This window comes from Budorcas taxicolor, chromosome 7 (assembly GCF_023091745.1).
Source record: "Budorcas taxicolor isolate Tak-1 chromosome 7, Takin1.1, whole genome shotgun sequence".
NCBI lineage: Eukaryota > Metazoa > Chordata > Mammalia > Artiodactyla > Bovidae > Budorcas > Budorcas taxicolor.
The window spans coordinates 38766145-38785552 of record NC_068916.1 but is presented as its reverse complement, the minus strand read 5'-3'; the positions used below and the strand labels follow the sequence as shown (position 1 = coordinate 38785552).

Sequence of the window (19408 nt, the reverse complement as noted above, 5' to 3'; positions counted from 1 at the left end):
ACTAATTTTATCTCAGAGTAGGGGAGGGAGACAGGTAGAGAGCAGAGGTCAGCCTGCTGGGGTTGGGAGATAGAGGTGCACAGAGCCCTCCTTTCACTTGCCTTAAGGTAGCCCTCAAGGGGCCTCCAGGGAGTTTGAATTGTGGATTGGATGCATTAGGCAGGGTCAGGAGGATTGTTGGGGAGAGCTTGTTGGCTGGCTTTCCCAGGGCACAGCAGGGTCTCTTTCGGAGGGGAGACAGTACTGCTGAGCCCCAAACCATGATCTGTTCCTCCTCTCCAGATGGAGAACAAGCAGATTTCCAAGTGCACAATGAGAGTTTCATTTCTTTCTTTTCTTTTTAATCAGGCAGTGTTAGGAAGGGCCTTGTAGCGGAGATGCAGAAACCCTGGGTGAGGATGAGGAGAATGGTACCATGGAGGAAGGAAGGTGGCAGGGAGGGGGTGAGAATTCAAGCAATGAATCAGGCACCCACATCTGTGCCCTAGCAAATAGCTGTAGGTCACATACACAGACTCACCCTCACTCCCACCCAGCCTAGTCAGAGTTGTGTGTACACAGGGACACAAGTGCAGGCTTCCAAATACATCTGCAAAGGACTCACAATCATACCCAGATACCTTGCAGTTGGCATGCGGCACCCCCCACATGCGCACATACACTCACTCTCAGCCGCACAAGCCGAGACCTCCCAGGACCTGTACAAGCACCGCACATGCCCAGATGCACCCCTCTGCCCTTCCACCCTGGGCATCTCAGACACAGGCTCCTTCTGGCTCCAGGCAGCCATCTGGGCTGGAGCCTAGAGACGGGTGGCATCGTGGTGATGGGGCATGGCAAGGCGGGGGGAGGGTGTGGCGGGGGGCAGTTCCTCCAGGAAGACCCTGGCGGGCAGTGGGGGTGAGCGGGGCTCAGGCCTGGCGCAGCACAGGGTGGCGCGGGTGATGAGGAGGTCCAGGGGCTTCAGGGAGTGCACCCATAGGGGCAGGAAGTCCCACGTCTGCAGCCACTTGGGCAGGCACCCGGGGCTGCGACGCTGCAGCACACTGACAAGTACCACAGAGGCCAGCAGGGCCCCGAAGGGTGCGCCCACACCTACCATAGCCCTCCAGCCTGCCATGGAGAGCCCAAACACCATCGAGGGCAGCAGCAGGAAGCACAGGAGGAGGTAGAGGACGGCGAACCAGCGATACTTGGCCGTGCGTTTGCCCAACGCCTTGGCCATGCGGATAGGCAGGCGTGTGCAGGGCACGGGGTACCACAGCAGGATGCCAGAGATGTTGAAGAAGAAGTGGCAGAGGGCAATCTGCAGGGGAGAGAAGGCAGAGGGGCGGAGGCAGGCATGGCCCTAGCTCCTGAGTCAGGATTAGATGACGGGAGCACCAGCTCTGGGCAGCAGGAAAGTCAGCACTCAGGGCTAGCATGCCCCCAGTGAAACACTGGTACACTTCTGGACCAGTGGGTACATAACTGCCCTAAACTGCCCTCAACTCTCCACATTTCTTCCCACTAAGCCTTTTCTCAGGAATTCCCCAGCAGATCCCATCCATATCCAGGAGCTGAAAGATCCATACTGATTTCTGGTTCAGAAGCCCTGGCCTCCTGAGTGGGCAACATCCTGGCTTATCAGTTACTCCTTTGCTCCTAGAGCAGCAACCCCTTTGCTGTCTGCCTCCCAGTCCTTGATCCCCCAGATGGAGCCAGGCCCCCTCTTAACAGCACCCCTTCCCTAGAGTGTGAATCCCACCGACTCTTGTTCACTGATTGGCATGTGTGCGTGCGCACACTCACTCAGTCATGTCTGACTGTGTTCTCAGTGATGTCTCCCTTACTAGACTCTAAGGTCTTGACGGTGGCACCAGGTATACTTTGCCCATATGATTTCCATAGAGTCTGGCATAGCAGGTGCCCCCTACCAGGCAGTCAAAAACTGTTTGGTACACACTGTCTACATTGGGTCTTGCTTCAGGTGCCAGTCTTAGCCCTGTCCTCCCTCTGGCAGGGCTCCTCTCCCAAGCTTACCTGGAAAGCACTGGACAGCTTCTCCCGGGGGCTGGCCAGGGCAGCCAGTATGGCCGTGGTGGTGGTACCGATGTTGGAGCCCAGTGTGAGCGGGTAGGCACGCTCAATGCTGATCACACCGAGGCCTGGGGGCAGAGGAGAGGACATGGGCTCCCCAGCTCCCTCCTTCAGTCCTTTCCCTGCCGGCCCCTCCCCACCCAACCGTGCCTCGGTGTGAGGACTCACCGATGAGTGGGGTGATGGCTGAGGTGAACACAGAGCTGCTCTGGACAACAAAGGTCATGCTGGCCCCTACCACCATGGCAAAGTAGCCTGTGGCCCAGGTGAAGGGGGTGGGAAAGTCTGCAAGGAAACCGTCGAATAGAATCAGTGGGAGGGGATTGAGAGGGGCGGGGACGTTTCTTGGGGAGGAGGTCTCTGATGCCAGCTTCCAAGTGGCACCTTGTCAGTCTCCTACTCAACTGTGGCAGCTTCTCCTGGTCCTCCTTGATCTTGGATTAAAGATCCTTCTTAGCCTGCTTCCATCATACTTTTGCTCCCTTGTTCCCTCTGCCTGGGATAGCTTCCTCACTCCTAAATATTCATGCTCAGGACTCAGCATGGATATCACTGCCGCTGGAGAGCCCTCCCTGACCCCAGTCCCAAGGCAGACTTTGCTTCTCCTTCCTCTGAACTCTCAAAGATCCACAAATGCCCCTTATTCCAGCATTTGTCGTATGGCCTCTGCCCATGCCGGGTGGGGTCCCTAAAGCTCAACATGAGGCTTAAATGAAAGTCAGATGGTGTCACTGCCCAACCCCTCAAGTGCCCCCATAGCCCTGGATAAAGTCTGGGCTCTAAGTGCAGCCTGCAGGGCCCTGTTACCTCGCTGACCTCTCCCTGCCTTTGTCCACCTCACTCACCAAGCTCTCACCACAAGGCTGGCCACCTTTCTGTGCCACAAGCCTGCCCAGCCAAGTCCTGCCTCAGAGCATTTGCATGTACTGTTCCCTCCACTCAAAAAGCTCTTTGGCCATGTCTGACTGCTTCACATGTAGGTCCCTGCTCAAATGTCACCTCTGCACAGAAGCCACTGACCACCTATCAAAAGCAACTCTTCCATACTCTATTTGCTGTTTTTGCTTTCTGTTTGGCAGTAACTGTTCTCTTTTATCTAAATTTATCCCCCCTTGATCTTTTATATTTTTTTTGCTGTCTTTCCATGTGTGGTGTGATCCCCCTGAGGGCAAGAGCCATCTCTGTGAGGCTCACCTCTGTATCCCTCACACCACTCTGTGCTTGGCACACAGAGGGGACTTAATGACCATTTGTTAATTGAATCAAACAATGGCCTCTGGGAATCCCTTTGGAGCCACCTGCTAGAACAGAAGCAGCCACAGATTCCCAGCTTGTCAGCATCTCAGGAACCTCATATATCACCCAGTCCAACCTCTTCTTTGTTCACATGTGGAAACTGAGGCTCAAAGATGGTAGGGCTTTACCCAGATCACACAGTAAGTCAGAGGAAGGATTAACAAGATCCAGAAGGCCCGTCCTGAGGCCTGCCCACCCACTGCTCGGGGCTCACCAGTGTTGATAACCTTCTGAATGACCTTGGCCACCTGGCCCTTGAGCAGAGAGTTGAGCATCTTGACAAGGAGGATGAGACAGGTGCACAGGAGTGCCAGGGAGCCAGCCAGCAGGATGAGCCCCACAGCTAGGTCAGGCAGCCCCGTGTCCACAAAGATGTGGTTGCCTGTGGGGTGGGGGAGTGGTATCAAGCTGCTGCCCCCTCAATCCAGCTCCCAGCCCCCAACCTTTGCCACCCTCTTCAACTCACAACCTCTACATGAGAGCCTGACCCCAGCCCAGGAGCTAGGCTGGCCAACAGCTGTCCTTCTGGGCTGGAAGCAGCAGTGGCCAGGTGGAAGATGGCCTTGCCTCTGCCAGGCTCTTCCCTGCTGGGCTGGACATCTCCCATACTCTGGGTACTCACATTTCTCCAGGGTGGCATTTCTGAGCATCCAGCTGGTGTTGGCCTCTGCCCTGGGCATAGGAGTAGGAACCTAGATTAGGAGGAGAGGTCAGTTCAGTTCAGTTGCTCAGTCGTGTCTGACTCTTTGCAACCCCATGGACTGCAGCACACCAGGCTTCTCTGTCCAGCACTGACTCCCAGAGCTTGCTCAAACTCATGTCCATCAAGTTGGTGATGCCATCCAATCATCTCATTCTCTGTCATCCTCTTCTCCTCCTGCTTTCAATCTTTCCCAGCATCAGAGTATTTTCTAATGAATCAGTTCTTCAAATATTGGAGCTTCAGCTTCTGCATCAGTCCTTCCAATGCATATTCAGGACTGATTTCCTTTAGGATTGACTAGTTTGATCTCCTTGCAGTCCAAGGGACTCTCAAGAGTCTTCTCCAACATCTCAGTTCAAAAGCATCAATTCTTCGGCGCTCAGCTTTCTTTATGGCCCAACTCTCACATCCATACATGACTACTGGACAAACAATAACTTTGACTAGGTGAAACTTTGTCAGCAAACTAATGTCTCTGCTTTTTAATATGCTGACTAGGTTGGTCATAGCTTTTCTTCCAAGGAGCAAGCATCTTAATTTCATGGCTGAGATTGACATAACAAATTTAGGAACATGCATTCTGGGACTGGGGCTAAAATGGGGGTTAGGGAGAGATGGGGGATGGAGAAGATACAGGTGGTCCTTGTGACTGCATGCCCCTGAGTGCTTTGCTTGCCCTCTGTTTCCTCTAGTGATGAAATGGGGGTGAAAACACCTGCCACAGGAGAACCTGGCTGAAGTCGGCCCTCAGGATACTCCATCAACTCACTGATCTGGCTCTCACCGGGGCCTGCAGGGGCCTCCTGATCAGATGGCGTCTTGTCCATGCTTCTCCCACCTCTCCTTGGCCCCGGATGCTGCTGGCCATGGCCCACTTCTTCTGAAAACTCTCCCTTTCCCATCTTTTATTGTCAATCCCTGCCTCAGTGCCCGCCTCTTCCCTGCTACCCTTGCCCCATCCTATCCCCTCAGGCATCTAGCCCAAGTTTTGGAGTTTTCCTCGATTCCTTATCCAGAGAGGATGGAGCAGAGGGCCCAGGCCCTATATTTCTTTCCTACCCCACCTAATGTCAGTGAAGCGGAGAGGGTTCCTGGGAAGGTCCCTTGACTCAGAGGGCCCAGGGCCAGGCAGGTAGCCTAGATGAGGGGCTTAGGCTGTGTGTGGAGGTGTTGGGAAGCATGTTGGGCCTAACGGGGCAGCAGCTGCTGAGCTCCAGGCCACTGTCACCATCCAGAGATGCAGCCCAGCTCAGCCAAAGGGCCTGCTTTTAGAAGAGAAACCACAACTCCGAACATTTAGATAAAATCTCCCAATCTGTAAATGTTGGCAACTGCTTCAAGATGTACTTAATTCTGTGAAGGCCAGTCTGACCTGGGAACCACTCCTTTGTAGTCTTTTTGAGTTAGGAATTTTTTTTCTCCTGGCACAGCTTGTAGGATCTTAGTTCCCTGACCAGAGAGCGAACCCAAGCCCTCAGCAGTGAAAGTGTGGAGTTCTAACCCTTGGACTGCCAGGGAATTCCCTAAGGAGTTCTTTTTAAAAAATGCAACCTGAGGCTCCTTACCTTTCCCCCAGCGTCCTGTCAGTGAAAGGAGAAAGTGGGCCAGGCTTGGCTGCAGAAAAGCCATGTCACGAAGTACGACTTGGTCCTGGAAAGGGGTGGTAACTCCTTGGGCCCCCAGCAAAATGCAAGAACCACAGCGTCTGTCACCACATTCTGCCACCTGTGGGAGCTGATATAGACCCTGGTCCCATTCTCCCTAGGGGGTCAGCAGCTCACCCCTCTCTGTCCTCCCTGGGTGCAGGGGGGAGGGGCTCAAGTGGGATATGGCACTTGGATTTACAGCTCCTTTGTGTTTTATTCTAAATTGTGTCATTTTAAAAGGTGTATGTTAGAGATGGTCTTCCCTGGTGGCTCAGATGATAAAGAATCTGCCTGCAATGTGGGACATCAGGGTTTGATACCTGGGTTAGAAAGATCCCCTAGAGAAGGAATTGGCAACCCACTCCAGTATTCTTGTCTGGAGAATTCCATGAACAGAAGAGCCTGGTGGGCTAGAGTCCATGCGGTTTGCAAAGAGTCAGACAAGACTGAATGACTAACACTCGCTTGTTAGAGATAAGAACTGTTTATGGCACATGACTTTAAATCAGGGCTGACTTTAGTGGCATGTACTCCCTTGAGTGGGACAGCACACTCATTTGTGCACCCATACCAGAGCCCTGCGTCACCTCCAAGCCTCGGCCATAACCAGAGGCTGAGAAATCAGAGAAAATGGTCTCTGATGGGCTTGACTGCAAAAGCTGGCTGGGAAAGCGATGGTAACTGGGAGGGAGCCAGGTGTTTGCTACCAGGCAGATCTGAGTTCAGTCCTGCTTTTTATCCTAACTATCTTGCGCAGGTCATGCCACCTCACTGAGCCTGTTTTCTCTAAAGCAGGATAAGAAAAGAACTGCGCTCAAACGCCAGCTGAGCACTCCCTGCTGTGTGACACTGGACCAAACACGAAACCTCTCTGAGCCTCGGTTTCCTTGCCTGCAGCGTGCAGTCCGTAATGCAGCCCACTTCTCCCCAGGGGCTAGTTGTGAGAAATCTGGAAAAATAAAGTGTGGAATTCATGTGCCTGAAGAGACAACCCAAACTAAGGAGACCTCTGGCAACTGAAAATGTGAAAGTGTTAGCTGCTCAGTCATGTCCGACTCTTTGTGAGCTCATGGACGGTAGCCCGCCAGGCTCCTCTGTCCATGGGATTCTCCAGGCAAGAATACTGGAGTGGGTTGCTGTTTCCTTCTCCAGAGGATCTTCCCAAGCCAGGGATTGAACCCAGGTCTCCCGCATTGCAGGCAGACTTTTCGCCATCTGAGCCACCAGATTAGGCTCACAGAGGGATGTGAGCTCCAAGAATTCTCCCCCACCACCCTGGCGGGGGCCGAGCAGGGAAATAGCCACAGTGTTTGGCCTGTACTGTAGCCTCTCCTCCAGGAGAAGGGGTGTTCTAGGGTCTTTCTTTGGAGAAGGAAATGGCAACCCACTCCAGTGTTCTTGCCTGGAGAATCCCAGGGACGGGGGAGCCTGGTGGGCTGCCGTCTATGGGGTCGCACAGAGTCGGACACGACTGAAGTGACTTAGCAGCAGGAGCAGCAGCAGCAGGGTCTTTTGTTTTCCTGGAAGCAGAGCGTGAGTGCTGTGCTAGTGGCACCATCTGGTGGCGAAGAGGAGAATTCATTTCTACAGCCCTACCTATCACCCCTGGAGGGTCTCCAAGTGGCTGTGGTCACCTGCTGGCATTCATGCCCAATAGGCAGAGTGGGCAATGGACACATATGGTAGGATATACATCTGAAAGAGAAGTCGAAATGGAGATTCAGGGGTGTGGGGTGTAGTTTACGCCAGGACTTTGGTCCCCCCTCAGTTGTGTAGCCTTGGACAAACCTGTCTGAGCCTGTTTAAAATGGGGTTGTGAGGGACTTTCCTGGTCCAGTGGTTAAGAATCTACCTGCCAAGGTAGGGGACACAGGTTGGGCCCCTGGTCCTGGAACTAAGATCCCACGTGCTGCAAAGCAACTAAGCTTCTGCATCACAACTACTGAGCTCTCGAGCTACAACTACTGAGCTCTCGAGTTACAACTACTGAAGCCCGGTGCACCTAGAGGCCATGCCCTGCAACAAGAGAAGCCACCACAGTGAGCAGCCCACAGGCCACAATTAGAGAGTAGCCCCCACTCACCGCAACTCGAGAGAGCCCACGTGCAGCAACGAAGACCCACCGCAGCCCAAAAAAATACTTTTTTTAAAATGGGGTTGTGATAATCCCTGCCTCCCAGGTTGCAAGTCTTTGGAAGAAACTTCTTTCATCCATGCATGTAGGGTTGACAATCCACAGGGTGACCAAACAGGAAGGTAATTCCCAGGACAGTGTAAGGACCCCCTGAGCATCAAGAGTTGTTGGAATACCAACTCTGGCTTTTTCTTTCACCATCTGGAAAATCCCAGACTGCCAATCACATAGGTGCCCTGGAGGCTGGCTCAGGCGAGGTTGGGCCTGGCTTGGTGAAAGCTGGAGGCAGTGAGAACAGGTCAGAAGGGGCCACAAGGGAGACTCAGTGGCCAAAGGAAAAATGTGTAGAAGGAGCTGCCATGGCTCATGATTGTGAACCACTTTCTTGAGGGCACTGTCCCAGAGAGAGGGCGGGAACCAGGAGCTTACCTCCCACCCCCCGCCACTCTCCAGGCCAAGGAAATTCTATCTGGACCCTGCTGCCGAGGAAAGGTTTTCCCAGGAAGGCTGGGATGAGAAACCAGTGCACGGGCGAGTGGTAGCGGGAGCCATGGAGGAATGTGTGAAGACAGGGAACTGGGCAGCTCGCTTAAGTCGCTGGACCTCAGGTTCCAGGTGGACCGCGCCCGCCTCACCAGCATCACTGGGAGTTCCATCGCGTGAGGGCCCCGTCTGCATCCGCTGCAGGCAGGCGGCGGGGATTTCAGTGAGCGAGGATCTCCTTTCCACAGCTCGCTTTTTGATCAAAGTGTGTGACTCTGGTCTTTCAGGGTTTGCAGTGAAGCAGAGGGGATTTTAGTGAGTCAGAGAGCTTGGAGAGTGCCCAGAGTGCTTGTGAGAAGGAGAGATGTGTTAGTGGGGTCATAAAGCCACTGCAAAAGCTGTCCGCATGGGCTTTTTGATATCGAACTGCCTTGAACACTCAGCACTGAGCTGGAGCTGTGTGCCACTCAGATGCAAAGGAAGCTTGCAGGGCCAGTTGAAAGAATGTTCTCTGTTCATGCTGGGATAAAGTCCGGGAACATCAAGTAGGGAGTGAAGGAGCTGAGCTGTTTCCTCGTCTTTCTTCCTCGATGGTGTTACTTCTTGTATGTCATAATCAAGGGGAAGTAGATACTATGGATTATGGTTTTGATGAATCATTTTCCTTTTTTGATGGCTGAATGAGAAAGTGCGGTAATTGCCTGCTTCCTTGTTAGCCTGGTGTGATGGCTAGTCAATGAGTGTCCAACTGATCCAAACGGAGCCTCATCCCAGGCGTGACAAGCCAGGAAACAGCAGGAAGAACACACAGAACAAGGGGACACAGGCCTGCGACAGTCTCCAGCAGAAGGAGCCCAGTATCAGTACGAGTGGCTGTGTGTCTCCAGTGAGGTCTCCATGGCCTGCTTGTCCTGCTCCTGGGCCAGTTTCCAGTTGGTCCTGGTTTTCCCAGGCATCCTTCTAGCACTCTCTCCCTGACCTCCTCTGCACATTACCTGGGCCCTCAAACACAGCAGAGCTGTCACTAAACAACTCCCTAGATCCCGATGGGAAGAGAAGCCCTAGACTGCAAGACCTATGCTCAGTGCCCTGAAGTGGTAGAACAAGCTCTAAAGGGCTTCTTAGCCTCTTGGAGCCTATTTCTTTACCTGTGAAACCACAGGGTTGAGCCAGATCAGTGGTTCTTCAACTAGTGGGCTTATTGAAATGTAGACTGCTGGACTCCACCAGATTTCTTTTTTCTAATTTAGTGGGTCTAGGAAAGGGCTGGAGAAGGAAATGGCAGCCCATTCCAGTGTTCTTGCCTGGAGAATTCCAGGGATGGGGGAGCCTCGTGAGCTGCCGTCTATGGGGTCAGAGTTGGACACGACTGAAGGGACTTAGCAGCAGTAGCAGGAAAGGGCCAGATACTTTGCCTCTCTAGCGAGTTCCCAGGTGGTAGGTGTGCCGTTGGCCCACACTTTGAGAACTGATCTTTGGGCTAATTCAATGACATGCTAACTCTGATTAGCAAGGGCTGCCTGAAGCCGGTGTGAGGCTGGGAAGGTGTAGTAATATCCGCCACAGGTGCAGTATCACAGCAAAAGTGCCCCCTACTTGTCCTCCCAAGCTAAAGGATTGCCAAGGTCTCTACTGCTGCTAAGTTGCTTCAGTCATGTCCGACTCTGTGCGACCCCATAGATGGCAGCCCACCAGGCTCCCCTGTCCCTGGGATTCTCCAGGCAAGAACACTGGAGCGGGTTGCCATTTCCTTCTCCAATGCATGAAAGTGAAAAGTGAAAGTGAAGTTGCTCAGTTGTGTTGGACTCTTTGTGACCCCATGGACTGCAGCCTACCAGGCTCCTCCGTCCATGGGATTTTCCAGGCAATAGTACTGGAGTGGGGTGCCGTTGCCTTTTCTGGCCAAGGTCTCTACGGAGCTTTTAAACAGACCATGATGCTAGCAGTCAGCTGTCTGAAGAGGGAGTCTTCTCACCAAGGCTGGACCCGGTACTCACCTCTGTGGGGTCTGGGTAACACCAAACCCGGATGAGGCTGTGATTTCTCAGGGACTCGTCCCCCGAGGCAAGGCTGGTAATCACAGACTTGTCCAGCTGTGGGCAGTGTGGGCGGTGGGTGTGAGGGTGAGGTCCTACAATGCCCCGGGCCCCCACCCCACACCCGCCGTGCCTCTACCTGGATGATGAGCTTAGTGAAGGGCTCCGTGATGATCTTGAGCAGGTCAGGGGCATCGCGGCCGCCACGGATGTTGAAGGAGGCCACCACAAGTCGAGTGATGTGGTGCAGGTACCCCGTGGCAGCCTCCAGGGGCAGCAGCACCAGAACTGACAGCCAGTTAAAGCAGTCGTGTACGGTGGCCCCTGCAAAGGCCCTGGGCAGGGAGGGCACGTTGCAGGGCAGGCTGGAGCCAGGAGACGCTCAGACTAGGGGCTCCTGGCATGAGGGACCACCCTCCCCCAACAAGGACAGGCCCCTCACCACTCCCCGCTCACCGCCGGAAGTCAGTTCTGTCCCCCGCCTGCATCAAGGCCACGATGGTGTTGGTGACGGAGGTGCCGATGTTGGAGCCCATGATGATGGGGATGGCAGAGCTCACCTCCAGCACTGGTAGAAGGAGGCAGGAGCTGGGAGGGGCGGCCACCCAACTCCTGCCCTGACAGTTCCTCCTGTCAGACCCGCTGCCCACGTTCCTGCCTCAGCAGGCATTCCTGCCATGCTGCTGACTCTGCTCAGCCTTGGCATCACAGGTACGAGGCGCATGTGCTGTGTGCATGTGTGTGAACTGACGTTCACATATGCGTACTGCCTCTGTGGATATGTGACTATGTGTGGATGCGTGTCCATTAGGGCACGGGTCCTATGTGCAATTGTGCCTCTGTGCTTGTGTGTGCACATATGTACACGAGTGTGACGTCAGTTTCATCTGTCAGCTTGGCTAGTACCCAGTTACTCAATGCAGCTCTGATCTAGATGTTGCTGTGATTTCCGTCAACAATCAGTTGACCTTAGGAAACGAGATGAATCTCAGTATTCTGGGTGGGCCTCATCCAGTGAGATGAAGGGCCCCAACAGCAAAACTGAGGCTTCCCTGGGGAGGAAATTCCACCTGTGCCCTGCGGTACTGGCTTCTGCCTTGAGTTCTGGCCTGCCCAGCCTGCCTCGCAATCAGACAGTCAGTTCCTTGCGATAAATTGTAGATGTCTCTGTATCTCCTGCAGGTTCTGTTTCTCTGATTCCTCTGGTTCTGCTCCCCCAACTGATGGAACGAGTGACTGTGTGGCGACATGGAGGTGAGCCTTCCTGGGCCTGTGCTCCCCACTTGCCACCCTTCCCGGCTCCTGGGCACCCCTCCTGGCTGAAACTCGAGGCCACGCTTTGGAGAGTAGAGTGGGAGATGCCAGAACTGCCCATTGTCCTCTGCCCCATCTCCTGCTCTTCCCACCCAGAGCCCCAGGTCCAGCATCAACCACCACCCACGACCCTGGCGGGCCAACTCACGGCCGGAGGAGACCATGCTGACCACAATGGACGTGGAGGTGCTTGAGCTCTGTACCAGCACAGTCACCAGGATCCCCACCACCAGGCCCGCCACTGGGTTGGACAGGATGGCGTTGTCCTTGAAGATGTCGCCAGCCACCTTCCCTGCGGAACATAAGCCAGCATTGTCCGAGACGCTTCGGGCCCCTTCCCTGGCCCCCTCCCCTCTGCCCTACCTCCAGCCAGCTGGAAGGCTGAGCTGAGCACGTCCAGGGAGCAGACGAAGAGGTAGAGGAAGGAAAGCATCAGTGGCACCTTGAGGAGTGTCACACCAGCCCGGCGCAGCTTCTGGATCAATCCAGGTTCTGGAGACGGGCGGTCACGAGTGCAGGGGCTAGAGAGTTCTGCCAATGACTGCCAACACCCCCGCCACCCCAACCCAGGCCCACCTGGCTTCCGCTCATCCTCCAGGGCCAGCTTGGCAGGCAGTGGGTCATGGTGCTCCACAACCTCCCCGTAGGGGCAGCCATGCTCTGGGAGGGCCATGGGGCCCACGCTCGGGAAGCCATAGGCCGAGGTCCCTGGAATCCTGTGCAAGACTGGGGAACGAGGCTGATCAGGATTTCCCTGAGGCCTCATGTCCCAGGGAGGGTTGGAGGGGTTGGGCGGAGGGCTAGAGGCCTTCCTCCGGGGTGAGACCATATGCAACAGGGAAAAACAAGGTCCAGGGGTGGGAGTAGCACTCACCCTGTGGGCTGGGCACGTAGGCAAAGGCCGCTCCATGCATCATGTGCCCCCCATGGACTGGGAGTGGGGAGACAGCCCGGCCCCCCAGATTCTCTCCGTAAGATATCATCTCAAGTGCACACCGTGGGCCTGCGCGTCAGAGGCATAGCAACACTGAGTGACAACTGCTGTGTCCCGGAAACTGACACACACTCACACACTCATCCCCCTACATCCACACCCATATACTCACTTGCACAAACGCCCATGGTGTGTGATCCCGAACACACCCCCAGCAACGCACACTCTCCACCACCACACACACCCAAAGAGGCACACAGGTGCTCAGCACAGATTTGGAGATTCATTCATTCATTCAGCAAGTATTTATTGAGCATCTACTCTTTCTCAGGCACTGAGCTCGATGGTGGAGTACAGCTAGCTAAATACAGATACAGCTTCTGCCCCCAGGAAGCTCAAAGTCTAGCAGAGAAACAGATGTCAATGAAATAATCCCTCAGATCGATGGAATGTGGCAACAGGAACAAGCATTCTAATGACAGAGGAAGGTGCCACCAGAGGTGTCCCAGAGGTACACCCTCACAAGTGAATTTCTTTCCCTATCCATCCCTACCCTTCCCCGCCCCGCCCCAGCAATAAGCAAACACTGATGGGACTTTCTGCCATGTATGAGGCTCAAACCAGGACTGGTTGAGTTAAGGAGGGTCCCCACCCTGACCCCAAGTCTGGGAAGTCTCCAATTTGCTTTAGGACCCCTTGAACTGCCCCAGGAGTTCTTGGCGGCTGTTGGGGTGGGAGTACCGCCATCTACTTCAGCACCCCCACCCTCCACCCTCAACCTTATTCCAAGGGTCCTGACTGTTGGGGTTGGGGACCATGCAGAGCTGAATTCCAGCCTTGGAAGAGCATGAGTCCATTCTGCAGACTCTGAGGCAGTGAGCCAGGCTGGGCTGGGACTGAGATGTTACAGGGGACAGGAAATGGGAGCACAGTAAGGACAGGGGCAATGGGCCCATTTTCTGCTAAGATAGGGATGGGATTGGGATGTGGGGACTCTGGACTCACCTTGGTGTTCTGTGTTTCAGCTCCTGCCCAGCAGCTCAGGAAAGCCCTAGGAGCCTCAGGAGAAGCTGGCTTTATACCTTTGGGTCAAGGGCAAAGTCCCTAGAATCCTAGCTTCCCTCCCCTCTTCCCCAATTAACTTCATCCCGGAGATTCCTCCTGGTTAATTGCTAATCGTCAGCTCTGCAGGGGGAGTCTGTGGATAGGCTCTTTCCTCTCCCACACAGATACCCAGCCTGAGCTGTGACTCAGAACCAGCAAGGAGGGCACAGATGGTCCCGTGTCCCTAGGCAGAGACCCTGATGCCACTCAGGCACCTCATTCCCAGAGTCCCCAGAGATGCCATGGCTCTGGCCTCTTTCCCTCATTCTTGGCCTGACTGTACTCCCTAGGAGGTAACCTAAACTCACTTTATACTTGCTTTGCCTCTGGGTATCCTTAGGGATGTTTGAAGGGCGAGAGTGTGTGATGGAGGAGACAACAGAAGACAGTCTCAGAGGGGCTGTGTAGTGCTCAACCGCGGAAGGTCCACGACCCCAGATCTGAGATATGACCCCAGAGAACGTGAAGCCCCTACCTGAATGGGGCAGGGCCTGGCCTGCATTTTAGAGAGGTTCTGGGTGTGGGAGGGATGGCATGAGTCAAGGGGAGTGAGTCTGGAAGCAGAGAGACCAGGTAAGAGGGTGATGAGATGGCCCAGGTGATAAAGGATGAGGTCTGAATCTAAGTGGGAAGAAAAGGAACAGAGAGGAGAATGTGTGCTCCTGGGATGCTTTTTATTGAAATTTGAAATAGTTAGGACTTAGTTGTATTCTTTGCGACCCCATGGAATATACAGTCCATGGAATTCTCCAGGCAAGAATATTTAAGTGGGTAGCCATTCCATCCTCCAGGGAATCTTCACTACCCAGGGATCTAGCTCAGGTCTCCCGCATTGCAGGCGGATTCTTTATTGTCTGCCCAAGCAGTTGTTCTGCTTGGGCAGAACAGCTGGTGTTTGGGGGGTGGGAGGGAGAGGAGGTGTATCACAGCTGGGTTTCTGGATCAAGAAGCTGATGATGACCTGAGGTCTGATGAGGGGTCCCTGAATTGCAGGGAGTCTTTGAAAGTTTCTTTCCCTTTTATAGGACCTTGAAGCCTGAGTTGAGAGCCCGTAATCACATAGAGACATGTCATTCCCTTCTAAGGTATTTAGAAAATGGCAATGAGTATGGATTTGTCTGGGAGCTGTAGGACTCAATGAGCTAAATGACCCATCTTAGTGCCTTGAACAAAGGAGCTCAGCGTGTTTGCTCTCTTCACGCTTTCATGCCTCTTTCACTGTTTCTAGGATGGTTGAAGTGTCCCTGCCAAAGAAGTGGCCCCAACTTCTCCAGATTCTAAGCCCTGTTCCAGGTCAACAGCTCTTGGCTCAACAGCCCTCTGATTGCTCAACATCTTACACATCTTAGGGTGACACAGACCCAGCGCTTTCCTTCAAGGAGGAGGGACATTTTTGTCCACTTCCCTCTTTAATATTAGTGCTTAATTTGCAGAGCGCTGTGGGATCATCCACTGCCTAGAGTTCACAATAGACTGTTGAAGTGACCAAGAGCAAGGAAACAGGCCAACCTCCCAGCACCACCACACTGCAGCCATGGTAGTTCAGGCCAGAAAACCCACGAGGGTGAGGGGGATGGAGGCGTGGCTGGGATTGGTTTTGAGTAGAGTGATCTTGAGTCCCAGTTTGCCCAGCCACATCTGGGTTATGACTGTTGGCCCACAGTCCCCTTTCATTTTGCAAAGTGCCCTGGTTTGGAGGGTAAGCCATATGGCTTGTTCTGGAAGATTCTGAGGAACTAAGGCAGGGAATCAGCCACCGGGTGCTTACTAGAAGGGTCTCCATTCAGAGCAAAAGGAAAATAAAAGCAGTCCTGCTGCCCAGAAACCTCACTGTGGTGTCTAAGACGCTGCCTTTAGTCTTGCCCCTGTGCTGATTTTGGATTGATTGTCTCTAGAAGACTGCCTCTTGCTTTCTTTCATCTAACGTTCTGAAGTGAAGTGAAGTGAAGGCGCTCAGTCGTGTCCGACTCTTCGCGACCTCATGGACTGTAGCCTACCAGGCTCCTCTGTCCCTGGGATTTTCCAGGCAATAGTCCTGGAGTGGATTGCCGTTTCCTTTTCCAGGGGATCTTCCCGACCCAGGGATCGAACCCAGGTCTCCTGCATTGTAGACAGCTTAACCTTCTGAGCCACCAGGGAAGTCCTGAGCCTTTTCCTCTGTCTTTACACCCAGCACACATATTGTTTTCAGCGATTGCATCACATTCAGTCATGAACTCTAATTTACATGTTGAACCTATGGGTGTTCTAGAACCGCTCTTACTTGGAGGAAGTGATTTGGGTAAGATTGGGGTTCATGCACGGATGGAAGGGGTGTTGCTTATCCAGGGAAACACAGTTGTTACTGAATTCTTCTGTTGGATTCATGCTGAAGCTCAGAGGCCCTGATGGGTTTGGAGGTTGTCTGGGTACAAACATCCCCACCCACATGGGTTCCAGGGACCCCCACCCACAGGCGTGGTCCTCTCTCCTGCCTGCTCCAGTCAGGCTCCAGGCAAGGAGCAGTGGTATCTGAGGTGTTCCTTATGAACTGGAGGCACATCTCCTTTTTAAGAAGGTTTGGACCTTTGACAGTTTTGAAGCCTACCTCCCCTGCCCTCAGCTCAGGGTTTAGCAGGGGGAGGCAGTTATTAATGAAATGCCTTATAGGAGATACAGTTACAAAATGCTGTGGACATTCACCAATTCCAAAAATATTTTGGGGGGAGTGGGGCTCCATGGGTCTTCCCCAGTGGCTCAGCACTGAAGAATCTGCCTGCCAGTGCAGGAGATGCAGGAGACATGGGTTCGATCCCTGGGTCGGGAAGATCTGGAGAATGGCATGGCAACCCACTCCAGGATTATTTCCTGGAGAATCCCATGGACAGAGGAGCCTGGTGGGCTACAGTCCATGTGCTCACAAAGAGCCAGACATGACTGAAGTGGCTGAGCATGCACGCATGGGGCTCCCACAGCCCTAGCAAAAGCGTAGAGGTGATCAGAACTGCCTTTGGAACTCTTGAGAGCAGTGGAGAAGGTGGCCACACCCCAGCCCCCAAGCATCTCAGCCCCTCTGCTCATCTCAGCTTCTGCTCACAGCCTGCCTTCTCCCTGTCTGTGACAGACTCTGTGTGTCCCCTGAATGGTGAGTCCCACCCTGTCTGCTCACCTCTACTCCAGCCATGGCCTTCCCTAGACCTCTGGACCTGGAGCCTGGGTGGTTGGCGGTGTCTCACACTGAGGAGAGGCACCCAGGAGGAGCAGTTTTGGAGGGAAGATGCCAAGATCTGTCTGTTCTGAACTGTACTGTGTCTGAGATGTTTCTGGTGCAAGCAGTTGGAGCTGCGGGTCTGAAGCACACGGCGTGCTCCTACCCCCACATGGGGCCCCAGCGTGTTCTGACCTCAGTGAGCAGCACATGGGCCAGACACAGACCCAGACCTGGAGCAGGCATCTTTGACACGTGTTCACCTCCACCTCCTGGTCTTAGATCCATCCCCCTATTTTCCCAATTTTCCTTTTCTGGGAGCTCTCTAATCCTTCTGCCACCTCCCTGTCCTGGCCACCATTTCTCAGCTGGCTTAGTGCAATAGCCTTTCTGTCTGATGGCTCCCCCCGCAATCCAATCTGCAGAAAAACTGCCAGCCACTTTTCAAAAGGCCAGTCTCACCACGTCACCCCTGTTGCTTTTAAATCCTGTCCCTGCTAGCCTTTAGATCAGCATCTGGTCACGGCTCGGGGCCCGGTGTGACTTGACTTACTGCCTGCACGGCCTCAGGTGAAGGTGCCCTCAGGGAGAGTGGGCACAGTGAGGAGAGACCCAGCTGAGCACCCACATTTGAGGGAGAACACAGGTACAGTAGGGACCAGGAGGAAGAGCAGAAAAGCAGGTGCCTCAGAAGCCAGGATCACCCCCGTTGTGAAAGAGACACCCTGGTCAGCATGATCAAATACTGCTGAGCTGTCAGGAAATGTGAGAACAGAGCAGACTGAGTGACCTGGGAGAGCTGACCCAGGGCAGTGCTGGGCAGGGGACGGAGCAGGAGGTAGGAGCAGAGACAGTGCAGCTATCGTGAATGGGACAGGTGACAGACTCGGAATTTCATCACACGGATGACAAAGGTCTATCTAGGAGTCGCCGAATTGCTGAATGGAGTGGAGAGTGGTACCAAGAGCCAGTGTGTGGATCAGAAAGGGTGCGAGCCTTGGGATCCGGCACAACCAGCTCTGTTTCTGTAGTTCTCTGTTGAGATTCATTTTCTCGTTAAATACACACCGTTTGCTTCACGTGAGTTTTCTGCGGGACCTAAAGTTTGACAACAATCAAAGGAGGAACAACGAACATTCCAGTCCATGGGGTCGCAAAGAGTCGGACACGACTGAGGGGCTGAGCACCGCACCACCCCGGGTCTTCATTGCTCAGGCTTTTCTCTCGTTGCGGCAAGCGGGGTTACTTGCTCATTGCTGTGGACTGGCTTCTCACTGTAGCGGCTTCTCTTGCTGTGGAGCACGGGCTTTGGGGCACACAGGCTCAGTAGTTGCGGCTCCCAGACTCAAGAGCACAGGCTCAGTAGTCGCGGCACACTGGCTTAGTTGCGCCAAGGCATGTGGGATCTTCCCAGATCAGGGATCGAACCGTGTCTCCTGCATTGGCAGGAGGATTCTTTACCACTGAGCCACCGGGGAAGCCCTGAACCGGGCTTTCTGAGGGGATCTCGATGACCACAACAGGGTTTCCCATCAGCAGTTTGGGGAACTTGTGCCTCTTCTCCTCCACATTTATTCATTCAACCAACATATAAGCCCCACGGAGGCAGCACAGAGCTGTACACTGGAAATAAGGGTGTCAACATTCCGACCCAGTGCGTGGCCAGCCAGACTGCACACTGACCCAGCATGAGTGTGCATTGCACACGTGGATGCCTCATTTCTGTATCTGTGGTCAAGGCAGCCACTCTTACCAGCAGGGTGTCACCTGTCACCTCCTTCTGGGAACAGAGTGTTCCCTCCCTCCTGGGCCTTCTTGACTGGCCTCTCATACAGAGCTGGATTTTGATCTGAGCTGCCTGGCACAGAGCAGGCAGAGCCCAGAGATATTTTTCCATCTGAGCTCCACTTTCCAGAGTTGGGCCAAGACTGCATTAGACCCTTTGTGTCCAGGGCAGGGGTGGCTGGCCTGAGGATGCCATGTCCTTGTTTGGGGGATTTGTGCCTCGTATAATGATTAATCCTGGTGGCCCAGTCACCAGTCATTCATTGACTGACAAGGCCAAAGTCTGTGGCCAAAAGAGCTGAGGCCGCTTTGGGCTTTTCTCAGAAATTACTTCTTCCCCTGCAGCTCTGTTCATTATGTGTCCCCAGCCCAATGCCCTTCCTCCTGGCCTCAGGAACAGGCCTGAATGGGAGGCTGTGAACTCACAGCTGGTGGTCCCAGCCTCTGGCTTCTGGCTTCCAGACCTGAAACTCGGAGGTTGGCTTCAGATTTCGGGTCCTGGCCTCCACGGTCTGGACGTGGAGCTTATCTCCAGTTTCTGGGGTCCCCACTCTGGTTCTGGCCTCCAAGTGGGCTCTGGGATCTGAGTTCTGGTCTCCGGCTCCAGTTTTAAGCATCAGATGTCAAGCTCCAGTCTCTGGTTCTTGGCGCTGGACTCCAGGTTCCGAGTCCTCATCTCCAATTTCAGATCCAAATGCCAGGTTCAG

General features: G+C 54.0%; 1 protein-coding gene across 1 annotated transcript; it reads right to left on the bottom strand.

Moving 5' to 3' along the window:
- Positions 1-802: 802 nt before the first annotated feature.
- Positions 803-12674, bottom strand: SLC34A1 (solute carrier family 34 member 1). Its single transcript, XM_052643967.1, has 12 exons — positions 12566-12674; positions 12268-12417; positions 12055-12183; positions 11840-11983; positions 10834-10945; positions 10517-10712; positions 10339-10434; positions 3998-4067; positions 3590-3757; positions 2248-2364; positions 2023-2147; positions 803-1306 (listed from the first exon to the last, which is right to left on the bottom strand). The coding sequence occupies exons 1-12, from the start codon at positions 12672-12674 to the stop codon at positions 803-805; spliced, it is 1920 nt and encodes a 639-aa protein (XP_052499927.1).
- Between the last annotated feature and the right edge of the window lie 6734 nt (positions 12675-19408).